Source organism: Eublepharis macularius, chromosome 4 (assembly GCF_028583425.1).
Source record: "Eublepharis macularius isolate TG4126 chromosome 4, MPM_Emac_v1.0, whole genome shotgun sequence".
Lineage (NCBI taxonomy): Eukaryota > Metazoa > Chordata > Lepidosauria > Squamata > Eublepharidae > Eublepharis > Eublepharis macularius.
In genome coordinates, this window is record NC_072793.1 from 65,141,259 (window position 1) to 65,156,855 (window position 15,597).

Sequence of the window (15,597 nt, forward strand, 5' to 3'; positions counted from 1 at the left end):
TCATAGCATCTTTTAATACTATATTGTAGTAAATTCTGACTCTGTGAACTGGGTGGTCTACTTAGCAAAAAAAAAGGATACAAAACAATCTAAATAAGTATTTTAACACAATGTGTGAGATGATGTCATTGTCTGCCCATTTTTCGTCTGCTCCTTTGCTTTGACAGCCAGTACTAGACATGATGACATGCATGAAGTTAAACTAGATGTCACCAGGAAAATGGGAAAGAGACATGTGAATGTGGCATGCACATTCCCTCTTGTGACATCCAGCCCTCAGACAGTAGTTCCTATTAGACCAACGCAACTCTGGAAATGGGCAGTTTGGAAAGGCAAGAGGGAGGTTAAACCATTTGCTGAATTTTTTTTTTTGCAACCCCGCCCAAACGTCTTTCTCTTCCTCTTGTTGTATTTGTGTTGTATTGTTATCAACACATGCCAAACAGTCACCTTTCTTTTCAGTGCAAGGTTTTGTGCCTTTGAATTGTGCCTCGTTAAATGTGCGTGTAATTTATTTTGTCTCCTCTGCTGTGCAATGTAACTATGTATGTGAAATGTGTCTCTTCTTCAGTGGCTTGCAAACTGTATGTTCAGATTATGTAAATTGGAAATTATCCTGTAAAGCACTGTCAGCTTTTACTGGTACTATGAAAATAGTACCCATCCAATCATAATGAGATGAGGGAGAAAATGGATATTGAACAAATAGAATGAAACATTATCATCAAGCTGGGGATTCACTTAAATTCCTATGGCCAGATGAAATGGTGTCAAGTGATATGCTTATTTTAGTACATAGTTCTGAATTTTATGTAAAGGCCACTCATAAAAGCTGGTCAATTATTGCCATATCCTGTGTTTCTGTTTAAGATGCCCTATTCATTTATTATTGTCAATAGAACCTGTGATCTAGCCAGAGATACAGGTTCCATTGAGGAGCGATCACAGATTATCTGAAATGTGGAGGTGGGCTTCTTACTTTCAGAGGCTGTACCAGCCACACTGTGCTCTCAGGTTCAAAGAAGATGCCCAGACAGAGACAAATCATGTGTGCTCAAGACAAGCAGGAACCCGCAAGGACTTCCAGGAGGGCATCTCATTTCCTCTTTTCTCACTGCTATCTCTTTCCCGTCTCTAAAAGCCCCATAGCCTTTCCTTTTCCTTCCTTCTTCTCACCTTCCTGCCCACCAACCAACCTATTTTTATCTCCTTCCGTATCTTCAGTTTTCCTTCCTTCCTTATGCTTGGTATCCTCTTCCCAGGAAAACTATGGCCCAGTTGCTCAGTGCTGGTCACCATGCTGGACTGGGCCCAGTGGCTAGGGATCCCAGACCCCCAGTGGGGGCGGGGGATCTCCGGCCCCCGCTCCCCACACCCTGCCCCCAGTTACCTGAGCAGTGGGGGAGGCACGCACCTTCCTTGTGCGCTCCCCCGTGGCGCGGCGCGCTCCTGTGCATCGCTGGGATCGGGCCCATTTTGGCCCAGATTGGGGCTGCTGCGGAGCGCTCCTACGCTCCGCAGTGCTCGAAACAGGCCCGATCCATGGCAAACCGGGCCCGTTTCAGCACGGATCGGGCCCATTATTTAGGAGCTGCGGAGCTCAGGAACGCTCCTGCACTCCACAGTGCCAAACTGGGCCCGTTCTGCCACAGATCGGGCCCGTTTTGAGGCACTGCTGCTCTCCACAGTGCCTCAAACCCAGGCCCAATCTGCAGCAGAACGGCCTGTTTCGGGCGCGTTCTGCTGCGCCCAGCCGTGCGATGACGTCACCCCTGAAGTGACATCATCGTGCCTGTGGGGCACGCGCATGCACGCTCTGCACGCTTGCACCCCCCTCTCCACAAAGGTAAGTGCCAGGCTCCTGTCCCCTGCCAGGAGATTGAGGGGGCTTGGCAACCCTACCTGTGGCACAGTGGGGAACATGTAACAACTTGCAAGGGACACTTCATTTTATTATTTATGAATTTCATTTATATCCCATCTTTGTCCAAAATGGAGACCGAAAGCAGCTTACTTCATTCTGCTCTCCTCCATTTTATCCTCAGAACAGCCCTGTGAACAGGGGTGGACAGGGAGTGGAAAAACCCTGGGAAAGGGTTTGCGTGAACCTTGGGTGGGCCAGGCTCAGTGCTACTGTGTCAGGGCTAGCTCAGCCCACCTTGTGTGGGGAGGCCATTGATCCACTGGGGGAGGGGGGTGTTCTGGTTCTCTTGGTGACCAATCTGCTCCTGATGGTGAGTTAAGTTAGGCTGAGAATGTGTAACTGGCTTAAGGACACCCAGTCAGTTTATGTGGCAGAATGAGGATTCAAGGTCCTAGTCTGAAACTCTAACCATCTTCTTTTTTCCAATCCTATCTGGCAAAGGGAGCTCTGACTCTCGAAATCTCATATCCGGGAAACCTAGTGGATCTTTAAGGTGCTACTGGACCCGACCGAATCTTGCTCTTCTACTACGGAGCAACATGGCTACCCAGCTGAAACATTTGACCACACTGGCTGCTATTAAATAGTAGCAAGTAGGAGTGTGCTCTGAGAAAATTTCCATTTCAGTTTTGAATCCGAGGTTTCTGGATAAACCTAGGTTACTGGGTTACTGGGTTTTTTTCTGGTTGAGCATTGCCACTTTGGATTTAATTAATTTAGGTTTGGTTTTGTTGTTGTGAGTTTTGGACCTGTTCTTTGTAATGAGGGTTTCCGGGCTCTTTGGGACAGCTTATTTTGCAGTTAGTAGCACCAAAATTGCACAGAACACAGTCCTCCCTCTGAACCATCAACCTGCCAAGTTTGAGCACACACAACAGTGGATTCCAGTGTTTACAGACACCGAAGAATGCTTAAGGAAGGCATAAAGGTGACTGTTGGGTGGTTGTACATTCACACACTGTTCTTTTTAAGGGGGGAAGTTTGGGGGAATGAGGCTTTGGGGCAGCTGTTTTCATGCTTAATCAAAATTCGCATCAACCATTAGACATCCTTGTCTAAACCATTGATCCACTGACTTTTTCCTCAAGCACAATAACACACACACATGTGCGCGCGCACACACAACAGTGAACCCTGAAGAAGGTGCGCTTCAGTGGTCACACACTACGGTGGGAAATTGGCTGGCAGAGGGGTAGTGGGGCGGCGGCAGCAGAGCAACACCCAAGCAAGAGAGTGCTCCAACCTGTGCAGTGCAGTAACATCAACAGTTCTGCTTTGTGTTCACTTTTTCTTTTACTGTAGTGCCAGTAAATGATTACCTATGTATTTTGCTGCTGCCTGTTGCTGCTATGTTTTCTTGTGCTTTATAGTTCTGTTCCCATGGTGATGGGCAAATCCAAATCCTTCCTTTTAACACTCAGGGTTCCCCTGCAAATCACATTAATCACCGCCAATCTTCTCTATCATGTAAGTGCATCCAAGCAGAATGATAGTCTAAATCCCCCTTCCCCCACCCAAACAGACCTATGTTTTTTTCATAAGTTTTCCTTTTGCTGTGGGGCAGGCAGGATTGTTTTTGGAAGGCCAGGTAGGTACATGTTTGCCATTTGACTCAGAAAAAGAAAGAGCCCTGAAAGATTATGGAAGCAATCCTAAACAGGTCTACTCAAATGCAAGTCCCATGCTATTCCATAGTCCTTGCTCCCAGGGAAGTGTCTTGTTGGATGCCCGCCTTCTTCAGGGTTCACTGCTCTGAGAACAAAAACAAGGAGTCAGGCACTGTCTAGGGGAGCTGTCTCATTCATTCACTCTGCCTGTTTATGCTACTTCTTTTCTGAATTCAGCTATGCACTACAGTATGGCACAGCTAGCTGGGAACTGGCCTTGGCAGGCTGCAGCCCCGCAACAGAGTGAAAGATGGCAAATAAAGGGCAAGCGAGACATAGGTGAAGATTCGCTATTGCTTCCTCTCCATACAATGATCCTTAGCATGTACATCCAATACAATGGGCATTGGAAGGGATTTATACTCCCTGCCTTTGCTGTCTTCCCAAATGGCACTCTTGTTGCTGAGTTCCAAATTACGATGTTAAAGACAATGCCTCAGCATGTATTTAAGTCTTTCTATTTTTCACAAGTACCCAGAGTCATGCATTCTTACATACTTTTTAACAGTGGTAGTGAAGGCTTGTAAAGAAATCTAGAAAGCATATATTAATCAGAGAATGAAGACAAATTGTAGTACCGTTAAATTTCATCTCTCATGCCATGGAAATAAATGCCAAAAGCTAAAAATGTATAAAGCTTTCATTTTACAAAATAAGTCTTTAGCCAGCAATTCTGCTGTGTTGGAAGCCATATTTTTTTCCTCCCTAGCAATCCTTTGCATTCACCGAAAGCTGCACTCAGATTCAATTGCTGAGGACAGGGAGGAGAATAATTGCAATAGAATTAACCTCTGGCACTTTTTTCTAAGAATAGCCCTGATAAATTCACTCATCAGCAGGTTACCTGCCTACCTTGATGCAGTGTAAATACTGCTCACTCAAACCTTTTTGAAGCATAGTTTTGTAAATTGTTAACCATTTCTGCACAAGGATTGGTCTGTTTTAGCAAATGTGAATAGTTCACTGTATTTTGCTTTAGAATGATTGAATATTATTAAATTCTATCAAGCTTCCAGGTACTGCAACAAAAGAGCAGATTTGGAAGATGGGCAAAATAGAGCTGCAGTCTTGGCACTATAACACTGATCTATCCTTGAAGCATGTTTAGTGATTTAGAAGAAAAAGAGGAGAAATGCATAAAATATATAGGATTTCATCTGTGTTTGGAGAGTGTACTAAAAACCTTGGTAACTTACAGCTTCCAAATACAGATTGGTGCTACCAGGAATTTTTTTCCTGCTTCCCTGCAACATCATGGTGTTTTGTGTACCTCCCGTGTTTTCTCTATCTTTCCTGTAATAGAGCCAGTGTGTCGTAGTGGATAGATTGATAGAATAGGTTCTGGGTGACTCAGGTTTGATTCCCCATTTTGCCATGGAAACTTGCTTGGTGACCTTGGGCCAGTCATATGCTCTCAGCCTAACCTACCTCATAGGGTATTTGTGAGAGAAAAAATGGAAGAGAGCAGAATGAGGTAAGCTGCTCTAGGTTCCTGTTGGGATGAAAGGTAGGGTGTAAATGAAGTAAAATAAATAAAATTTCCCAAACATGGTTTGCTGCAATGTTTTTGAAAAGATCACAGCAAAGCTGGGGTGACACCCAGGTGGATGGGAAAGTCCAAATCTTTCCTGTCCTACCCACAGCATTGCCATTTTTCCTGCTCTAATCCCCCACAGCAGCTGTGTCCTGGCACCAGAGGTGTTTTAAAATTGGTAATGAACATATTGATATTTCATTATAATGTTATAACAACCTGTCAGGTTCTGAGAATTCCTAGTCACTTGACTCTCACATGCTCCTTTTGGCCCAGCCACCTCGGGCGTGCTCCTCTTCTTTATGCCTGTGGTTCATGATGCCTCCTCTTCTTGTCTGGGGTCTTCAGCAGTTTCCTTACTTTGCTGTCTGCTGATGCTGGATCTGAGTAACTGAAGAAAAAAAACCTTAACCAGACTGTCTCCTTGATTGTATTGTTTTATTATACTTTAAACATTGAAGCATTAAAAAAAATAACAAACCAGAATTGAATATTTCTCAGTGGAACAGAACAGTAGGAGACAAGTAATGATGTGCAGAATCAGATGTGATTGTGAGGTTGGATAGTTCCAGTACATTCAAATCTGTTGTTTTTAAATAGCATGCTATGAAATAGCACTTGAAACATGTAAGGCAATATTGACATCTTTAACATAACTTGAATCATGTAATGAAAACCTAACCAGGAGGGAGCTATGTAATATAAAATATAGTCCTTATCGTACATAGTATAGGATATTAGTTCACTGATAGTAGGCCAAGCTATCTTAAGACTCAGTTTGTGGTTCATGGGGTTTAAATGCCCCTTTCTGACCGCTTAGCAGCGGCAGGGGGAAGGGCATTTGACAGTTTAAAGGGCCCTTTCCTGATTTGCAAGCAGCAGGTCCCTTTAAACTATCAGGTGGCAGGGGGGATTTTCCCCCTCGCCGCCTTCCGGCTGATAGTTTAAAGGGACCTGCCGCTTCCAAGTGGCAGGGCCCTTTAAACTGCCCAAACCCCAGCCCCACACTTACCTAGCCCTACGGGCCTATGGCGTCCTCCCCCTCCTCCCGCGAGAGGCGGGAAGGCTGTTTTTGGCCTCTTCTGCCGCTGCGTGGCAGCAGAGGAAGACTGTTGTAACTTGAGTAATTCTAAATATTTGATATGTTCAGATCACCAAGTAAAAGAAACACTATCAGTATTATTTATTTACTTGCTTACAGTATTTATACCCTACCTTAAGAGATAATGTACAGTACAAGAAAATGTACAATACAAGTAGAAGATGTAATGCAGAAAATGTTGATTTTTAATGTATTTAATAGTCATTATTATTTACTTACTAGTATTTTATATTACTTCTCTAGAAAAAAATTCTAATTGAAATGGTTTGCAGCTCATAAAAATAATTAAAAATCACAAAAATATACAATTAGTTGTGTCCCAAATTAAGTTATTTTAGTTAAGGTTGGCAGCTGAAACAGAATATGTACTTTTAACTTTGATGCAGTAGTCCTGTGTTTTGATGGATAAAATAATGTGTCTAGACAACAGATGGTACTAAAACTGAACTCATCACAGTCACATGAATTGTGGTTGCATGCAACATAATGGACACTGTATAAAATTCCAGAATGATTGGGATGGTAGGAGAATAGGACGTATAGTGTGCATGGTAAAATTAATGGACAATGCCTGAGTATGGAAGGGAACAAACTAAGCTTTATTCAAAAATTATCTTTGTTCACTTTGGAAATCAAAACTGCATTTGGATCCATAGATTTTATTAAAGGTTGCTTGTCCATATATACCCTATATAGTTGTGAGTGTGGTAGTTTTAGAGATCAACATGATTTTTGAATGCGAAAGTATTGGGGTGAAGGCAAGTGCTTGTGGAACGTAATGGTTTTAGAGTGTTAATATTGGCTAAGCCTGTGTTTGCCTGTAGAGGCTTCCTGGGGATTTAAATAAGGGGCAGCGAGAACTAGCACAGCATCCCATCTGATTCCCTGGCTCACAGAGTCTGAGGTAAGGCTTTTAAGGGAAGTATTTACTGGCTATGGTCTTTCTAGGCTGACCATTCCATTTTTACAAATAGTTTTCCCAAGATGCTGAAAGCTACCTTTTGCCTTAGCTGGAATATACTGCCACTCCGTGATCCTTTCCTCCTTCTTGAATCTGGTATTATTTCAATGCCACCCACACTCCCTTTCCAGCACTAGAGAACATACCTCCCAAGCTTTTATTTTATAAAAATGATTTTTTTATAAATGATAAGTAGATTATCTGCTTAAATCAAAACTATCATTGGTCTCACCAGATGACTGTTTCCCTTAATATTAAACTATCAGCTAGCACAATTAAATTGCACTATCTGTGAAAGGTTGTGGACTTCTCCCTAAAATCATCCTATCAGCCTCTTGGCCAACATTAACTCTCTTGCCAGCAACAAAGGAGAAAGCACGCTATCAAACTATCGCTGCATATGGAGTTTTAAATCTTGCCCAGTTCTTTGCTAATAATGTCTTTGAATTCCCTTAATGATATTCAAGTACAATCGAAGATGTAAGTGCTTCTTAGAAATTTCACTGGGGAGGCAAAACCCTGACAGTAGCTATTCCTGTAACCATATAGGCAATGAGTCCCTTAGATGCCTGTGCAACAACAGTCTGCAGTTAACTTAAATTGCCTTTGTCTTTTTCTTTTCAGCTGACATTATCTCTACAGTAGAATTCAACCACACAGGAGAATTACTAGCGACAGGGGACAAGGGGGGTCGCGTTGTAATATTTCAGCGTGAGCAGGAGGTAAGTGCTGGTGAATGCAAAAATGCCCATTTTTATCCTTTTAAAAGAAGCTTCCTGCTGCTTCCTAGTCTTTGCATGTCACTCTTCGCCCTGGTTCTCTTCTAGGAAGCTAAAAATTGCAAAAAAGGCCATTAACATCAATAGGGCAGCTTCTGTCTCATAAAGCACCCTGCAAATGTTGTATTTTCTGCATCCGTTTGCTTCCTTTAACAATCATTGCAGACTGAGAATCGAATGTAAACTGAATACTGCTGAAGCATCATAAATTCAAAGAGACCCAACTGACTTATTTGCTCATCCACATCATGGTTTGTTTGCGTGATTTGGCTTTTTAAAAAAAAATACGGCTTTTTTGACTGGCTGTACTTTGCACCAGTTTACATGTTGCAGTTATGTGAACCTAACACGTGTCCTTTGACCCTAGTTTTTCATTATATTTGATAATTTCATTAGTTTCAGACTCTGAGCACCAATGGTGCTGCTTTATGCTAGTGGGCGGTTAAAAAAAAGAAAAGAATCTATTGCCAAGCTTTTACATATAACAATACCATAATGAGAGAACAGTCTTGCCTTTGGTTATATAATTGCTCACGTATTTACCTCTTTGTTACTGAAGCAAAGAAAAAGAGATCTATGTCATATTGGTAGTCCAAGCACTTATGATCACCTTACACCTTTGGATGCATAGTTTTCATGTTCATGAGCCCTCTCCCATTACATGTAAACTTTTAATATGGATTGAGGCCTGGGTGTGGCAGATGCTGCCATATAATTAATCCTTTAGGGGAAAGGGAAGGATGGATTCCATGAGCAGGGATTGTTGGTACAGACATTGATGTGCATAGACTCTGGATCCCCGTGAACATTTTATGCACAGTGAAGAAGGACACAGGAGCCTTAAGTTTGCTGCTGTGCCCAGTTGTATATACAGCCTAAACTCCCGGTCTGTATGTGAGCTGTCCTTTTATTAGTGGTCCTATTTGTTAGAGCGAGTGTAAAACAACGCTGCGGAATTAAACGCTGAGCTGGTTAGAGAGGCAAAAGCTTTATTTGAGGAAGTTACATACTTGAAGTGAAAGAGGGAGAGAGATCCTAGCTATCTGACTACATCTTGCAGAGAGAGAGAAGAAGTGTGGCAGGAGAGAGAAGAAGCAGGATATTGCCCTGTTTAGCCCAATAGGAGACAAGACAAGGAAATGACCCCCAGGAAACAAGAGAGGTGCTACTCTCACAGTCCTAACTAAGTGATCCTTGCTGCCCCCTGCATGGTAGGCTCTTCTTACTTCTTGCTGCTGCAGTACACCAGACATTGTTATTTCTAACACCCCTTCTCAATGTCTAGTGTACAAAGTCCACAAAGTTCAGTCTTTCGCGTAGACTTTGAAATTTCTCTTTGGCAAGTGGCTTGTTGAGGATGTCTGCTGTCATTTCTTCTGTAGGGCAGTACTGTAGCTCAACAAGCCCTTCTTCTTGCATATTTCTCACAATGTGATTCTTTATGTCAATGTGCTTGGTTCTTGATCCAATTCTTTCTGTATTTGCAAGCTTTATGCAAGATTGATTATCTTCAAAGAGTTGTATAGGTTTGGGTTCATTTATCCCAAAGTCTTCTAATAGTTGTAGAATCCACTTGAGTTCTTGGCATGCTTCTGCTGCTGATATGTATTCAGCTTCTGTAGCTGATGCCGCTACTAGGTCTTGCTTTCTGCTTGTCCAACTGATTGCTCCTCCGCCATAAAAGAATACTCGTCCACTGGTAGACTTTCTGTCTGTGATGTCTTCTGCCCAGTCTGCATCCATGAATCCCACTAGTCTGGGATTGTTGCTTGCTGGTAGCTTGAGCTTCAGTTGTGCAGTACCTCTCAGGTATCTTGCCAGTCTTTTGACTGCTTGCCAGTCATTCACACTTGGTGATGCACTTTTCCTGCACAGTATTCCAACTGCTGCTGCTATGTCAAGTCTGGTCACTGTACTTATGTAGATCAGTTTTCCAATTGCTTCTCTGTATACTTTAATGTTTCTCAGAGGTTCATCGTTTCCACTTTGTTTCAGGAAATCTGTTTCCATTGGAGTACATGTTGGTTTTCCATCTTTCATATCCATGTAGTCTAGGGAATCCATGATCTTTTGCTTTTGATTGAGAAGATAGCTTCCATCTTCCTCTCGCTCTATTTGAACTCCAAGGTAAAAGCTGACATTTCCAAGACGCTTTACTTCAACCTCTTGGTTCAGGTGCTGAATTATTTCATCACAATCTTGTTGATCCTCATAACAAAGGAGAATATCATCTACATAAATCAGAATAAAAGTCCATTTGTTGTCTTTCTTTCTTGAGTACAGGCAGCGTTCTGCCCTGCCTTGCTTGAATCCTTCTTTGATGAGCATTTGGTTCAGTTTCTGGTTCCAGGCCCTTGCAGCCTGTTTTAGTCCATAAATGCTCTTCTGCAGTTTGCATACAAGTCCTCTGTCTTTGGACTGTTCAAATCCAGGAGGCTGTGTCATATACACGTCTTCTTCCAGCTCTCCATGAAGAAAAGCAGTTTTCACATCCAGATGCTCCACATGCATCTTCCTTGCGGCTGCTATGCTCAGTAGTGTTCTTACTGAAGTGTGTTTCACTACTGGCGCAAAGGTTTCATCATAGTCTTCTCCATACTTCTGGGAATATCCCTTTGCAACTAGTCTTGCTTTGTACTTTTGTACTTCTCCATCTGCATCAAGTTTGGTTTTGAAAATCCATTTGCATCCTACTGTCCTTTTTCCAGGTGGTAGTTCTGTGAGAATCCATGTCTTGTTCTGGATCAGAGAGTCAATTTCCTCTTTTGCAGCTTTTCTCCATTTCTCTGCTTCTCTTGCTGGCATTCCTTCTATGTCTTCCCAGCTAGAAGGTTCTGGTACAGCTTCTGTTTTTGCCAGGTAAGAGAATTTCAGTGGTGGAACTCCTTTGTTTATTCTGTCTGAGCGTCTGACACTTGGCTCTGCTTCCCCTTCTCTTTCTGTGGGCTCTGCAGGTGTCTCTTGCGTCTCAGTCAGGTCCCAGAGTTGCACAATCTCTGGCTGCTGTGCTGCATCAGCTTCCTTTGGTGTAGACTCTCTGGTGTCTGACTTGCTTGCCTTCTCTTTTTCATCAATGTACACCACATGGCGGATCTTCACCGTGTCTGTCTCTGGGTTGAGGATTCGATATCCCTTGCATCCCAGTGCATATCCAACAAATATGCCTTCTTCTGTTTTGGGATCCATCTTAGACCTCTTTTCCTTCGGAACATAAGTGTAGGCCTTTGATCCAAACACTCTCAGATGCCTTACATTGGGCTTGCGGTTGTACCACAGTTCAAATGGTGTGCTGCTTGCACCCTTTGTAGGTAGCATGTTCTGCAGGTAGGCAGCAGTGTTGATAGCTTCTCCCCAATATTTTTGAGGTAGCTGTGCTTCTTGCAGCATGCTCCTGCACATCTCTGTGAGAGAATGATTTTTCCTCTCCACTATCCCGTTGAGTTCAGGGGTGTATGGCACGGTCAGGTGATGCTCTATTCCTTCATCTGCTAGGAAGCTTGTCATCTCCTTCCCCACGTACTCGCCTCCATTGTCTGTGCGGATAGCCATTGGTTTTCTCTGGAATCTGTTCTGCACCATTGCTAGGTACATCTTGAATTTTTCCAGTACTTGGCTCTTTTCCTTGAGCAGGTAAATCACAGTAAATCTTGAAAAATCATCAGTAAAAGTCAGAAAGTACTTACTTCCACTGGGTGTTTCTGTTCCCATGGGTCCACAGACATCACTGTGAATCAGCTCCAGTGGTCTTGTCGTCTTCTTCTCACTCTGTTTGGTGAAAGAAGGTCTTGTGCCTTTGGCTTGAATACAGCAAACACATTTCTCTGCATCAGGACATTTTCTCATTTGCAAATCATTAGTCAGATTCTGCCTTTCAAGCTGATATATATAATCCATATTAGCATGTCCAAGCCTTCTATGGATAAGACTAGTACAATTCTTGTGAGTGCACTTTTCAATTAAATTCACTGCGCCTTCAGAGCAATCCAGCATATACAGGTCATCCTCTAATGTGCCTTGTGCAATTAATTCACCTTCATTGCTAATGAAACATTTCTCTCCTTTGAATACAGTCTCAATTCCTTTCTTCGCCATTATTGAAACCGATAATAAATTAGTTTTAACTTCAGGTACGTACAGACAATCAGTGATCTGCACTTCTCTAGTTTGGCCACTGGGTAGCGCACAACATGCAGATACGGTCCCTTGTCCCCGCGCTGTTAAAGCCTCTCCATTTGCCGTATACAGTTTATCATGACTTTCATTCATCTCATTAAAGAAACTTTCTTGATTGCATAGATGGTTAGTACATGCACTGTCAATTGCCCATTTGCATATGCTTTGATCATTTTTACCAACATTTAAACAGTTGTTGTCAGATCTGTTTTTCTTTTGACCATCGGCATTAGGTGACTTAATGGCTGCATTAGCATTCCTAAAGCCTTTTGTTTCCGTCCCTCGTGGTGGTTTGCTCACTCTCTGTGAATTACGAAACCAACAATCTTCCTTTAAATGTCCTTTCTTTCTGCAGATGCTGCAGAAGAAATCATTTCTTGAACTGACTCTTAAAGCTAGCCCTTTTGGCTCATGTTTATAAATCTGTTTGTTAAGACTTTCCTCTTGCAGTCTTGCAAGTACATAGTTTAAGCTTAGACTTTCTCTCATTTCCAAAACATGCACAATGCTTGTATAAGATTGAGGAAGGCTGTTTAGCAAAATTATAGCCAAATCCTCATCCTGGATCTCCTTTCCAAGGGATCTTAATTTCTGTGTTAATTCCATGAAATTTGCAATATGATCTTTTAGTTGTTGCTGAGGTTGCATCTGAATCCGATACAATTGCCTCATTAGCAAAATTTTAGTTTTAATTGATTCTTGACGGTTTATTTCTAGAAGAGACGTCCACATTTGTCTAGAAGTGGGCTCATGAGTAACTCTTATCAATTGTTTATCACTTAAAGCATTAATGATAATAGATCTTGCCTTATTGTCCTGCTTGACCCATTTGGCTTCCTTCTGTGGATCTCCAGTCGGTTTTTCATCTGTTACTGCAGACCAGACGTCCAATTGTATGAGGTGCGCTTTTATTCTTTCTGCCCAAAGATCATAGTTTCCCCCGTCGCCTAGTCGGTCAACCTGGAACCCCTGCTGTGCACTATCGGAGTCAGCCATCTTTCCTCTATTGTCTGCCCTCTGTACTTTAGCCTGTGGCTACGGCAGAAGTTTTATTGCTCTCTCTTAACTTCAGCCTGCGTTAATTGCCTCTGTGGCCCATTACCCTGTTAGAGCGAGTGTAAAACAACGCTGCGGAATTAAACGCCGAGCTGGTTAGAGAGGCAAAAGCTTTATTTGAGGAAGTTACATACTTGAAGGGAAAGAGGGAGAGAGATCCTAGCTATCTGACTACATCTTGCAGAGAGAGAGAAGAAGTGTGGCAGGAGAGAGAAGAAGCAGGATATTGCCCTGTTTAGCCCAATAGGAGACAAGACAAGGAAATGACCCCCAGGAAACAAGAGAGGTGCTACTCTCACTGTCCTAACTAAGTGATCCTTGCTGCCCCCTGCATGGTAGGCTCTTCTTACTTCTTGCTGCTGCAGTACACCAGACATTGTTATTTCCATGAGCAGGGATTGTTGGTACAGACATTGATGTGCATAGACTCTGGATCCCCGTGAACATTTTATGCACAGTGAAGAAGGACACAGGAGCCTTAAGTTTGCTCCTGTGCCCAGTTGTATATACAGCCTAAACTCCCGGTCTGTATGTGAGCTGTCCTTTTATTAGTGGTCCGATTCACTTGACTAAATCGTTCAGTGGTTTGTGATCAATAATTCATAGCTGTGGAAAAAATACAAATGCAGCACAAAGGTTTTTTGCTATTTGTAACAAATGCTGAATGTTCTCAAGAAGAGTTAAAAATTATTAGAGTTCTAACTAATAGATGTGTCATCATGTATATGTATGAGTCTTGGATTTGAAGAATCTCTGTACTGGCACCCCAGCTTTCTCTGGTAAAACAAATAAGAAGGAGATCTAGTTGCTGCACTACAAATGCTACTGTTAAACCCATCATATATTGCATTAAAAGTATCTGTTTAGTGTATTGCATGACAGATTTCTGAAACTAACATCAGAAATCCTTGTCATATTTATAGTCCCCAAATCCGTATCTATACTATCCATGTAATCTTAAAAACACTTTCCTGAGAGTTAACTTCACTTAATTGGCCTGAGTAGGGTTCTGAGTAAAACTTGATTAGGATTCTTCTCTATAGTATTATTGGGATGATCGAGGCAAAGGTACTTTTCGCACTCGGTTTTTAGAGCGCGTTTGTACCTGTTCCACATCCCATGTTTGCAAGGTTTTCACACTTAAAAGCAGTCATGGGATGCAGTCCCGCTTTTTGTCCGCTGTATCCCCGATTTTTCCCCCTGCGGATATACCCCGATGTTTTTTTAAGTTCGCTGCCGACTGCAGCTGGCCCGCATTTTGCTAATGTGAACACTTTTGCCCCCTTTTTGCTTCTCTCCCCCCCTCTCCGTTTCCCTGGGAGCTGATTGGTTTGTGCAGAATTAACCACTCCCACCCTCCTCAGCTCTCTGAACTCCTTGTCCACCATTTTTTTTAGTAAAGCGAGGTGAGGGTCATAAGGCTGCTTCTTCATTGGTTTCCTTCCTCCCGGTATGCATGCTCTTTTATTTTTTTTCAAAAGCCTGGAATGATTCCTAAGCTTGCTGCTAATTCCCTGCTAGCTTTAAAAGCAAGGAAAGTGTTAAATAGCTGCTTTCTCCTTCCTCCCTTAGGGTATGCACACACATTCTTTTTTTTTTAAAGACAAGAATGGGTTGCAAGTTGTAATGTTACTGCACTTTCTTCCTGGCTTTAAAAGCCAGGAAAGGATTAAATGGCTGCTTTTCCCTCCCTCCCAGGCATGTTTCAGACTTTGCCAAAGAGGGGGGAAAAACCCAAGCATTTTCCACAGCCCTTTGGAAACAAGCTTCTGCTTCCTGGGAGAAGATGAATCGGCAGCATTTTAACCCTTTCCTGGCTTGATTTAAAAAAATGAGAGTGGTACATGTTTTCCCCCAGAACTCTGCCACCAATTGTCTCTCCAGTGGGCAGGGGACAGCCCAATCAGCAAAAAGGGGGGAAGGGTTCCAACATTGCAACGTTACTACGCGTGCTCAATTTTTTAAAAAAAAGTGTGACGTGAATTGCAAGGCCTCGAAAGCCCAAAATTGCACCAAGGTTTTGAAATGAAGCACAGACACCAAATCGAAATTGCAGTGGACAGTGTGAAATGAACAGGTGCAATGCCGAAGCCACTGCGATCGGGGCAAATGCTCATAAATGGTGGTTTAAACCGTAAGTGCGAAAAGGGCCAAAGTTAAGCACTTTAAAATCTCATTGATTTCAGTTAGAATGTTTGCAATGTGTTTAACTTATCCTATTGAAATCAATGAAACTTGATTATTTAACAAAATTTATACCCTGCCTTTCTGCCATCATAAGGGCCACCAAGGCAACTACCAAATTAAACTGTTCATAATAAAAACACATCTTAAAATTCATTAAAACCAACAAAAACACATTAAAACCAGAGTTAAAACACATTCAAATATATAGAAACAA

At 42.4% G+C, this 15,597-nt stretch overlaps 1 protein-coding gene across 3 annotated transcripts in view; it reads left to right on the forward strand.

Moving 5' to 3' along the window:
- PPP2R2B (protein phosphatase 2 regulatory subunit Bbeta) overlaps nucleotides 1-15,597 on the forward strand; it is a 315,483-nt gene that overhangs the window by 196,611 nt on the left and 103,275 nt on the right. For all 3 annotated transcript variants that reach the window (XM_054977071.1, XM_054977070.1, XM_054977072.1), the window contains exon 2: nucleotides 7,813-7,910. In XM_054977071.1, coding sequence (XP_054833046.1) covers nucleotides 7,813-7,910 — 98 coding nt within the window. The remainder of the gene's footprint in view (nucleotides 1-7,812; nucleotides 7,911-15,597) is intronic.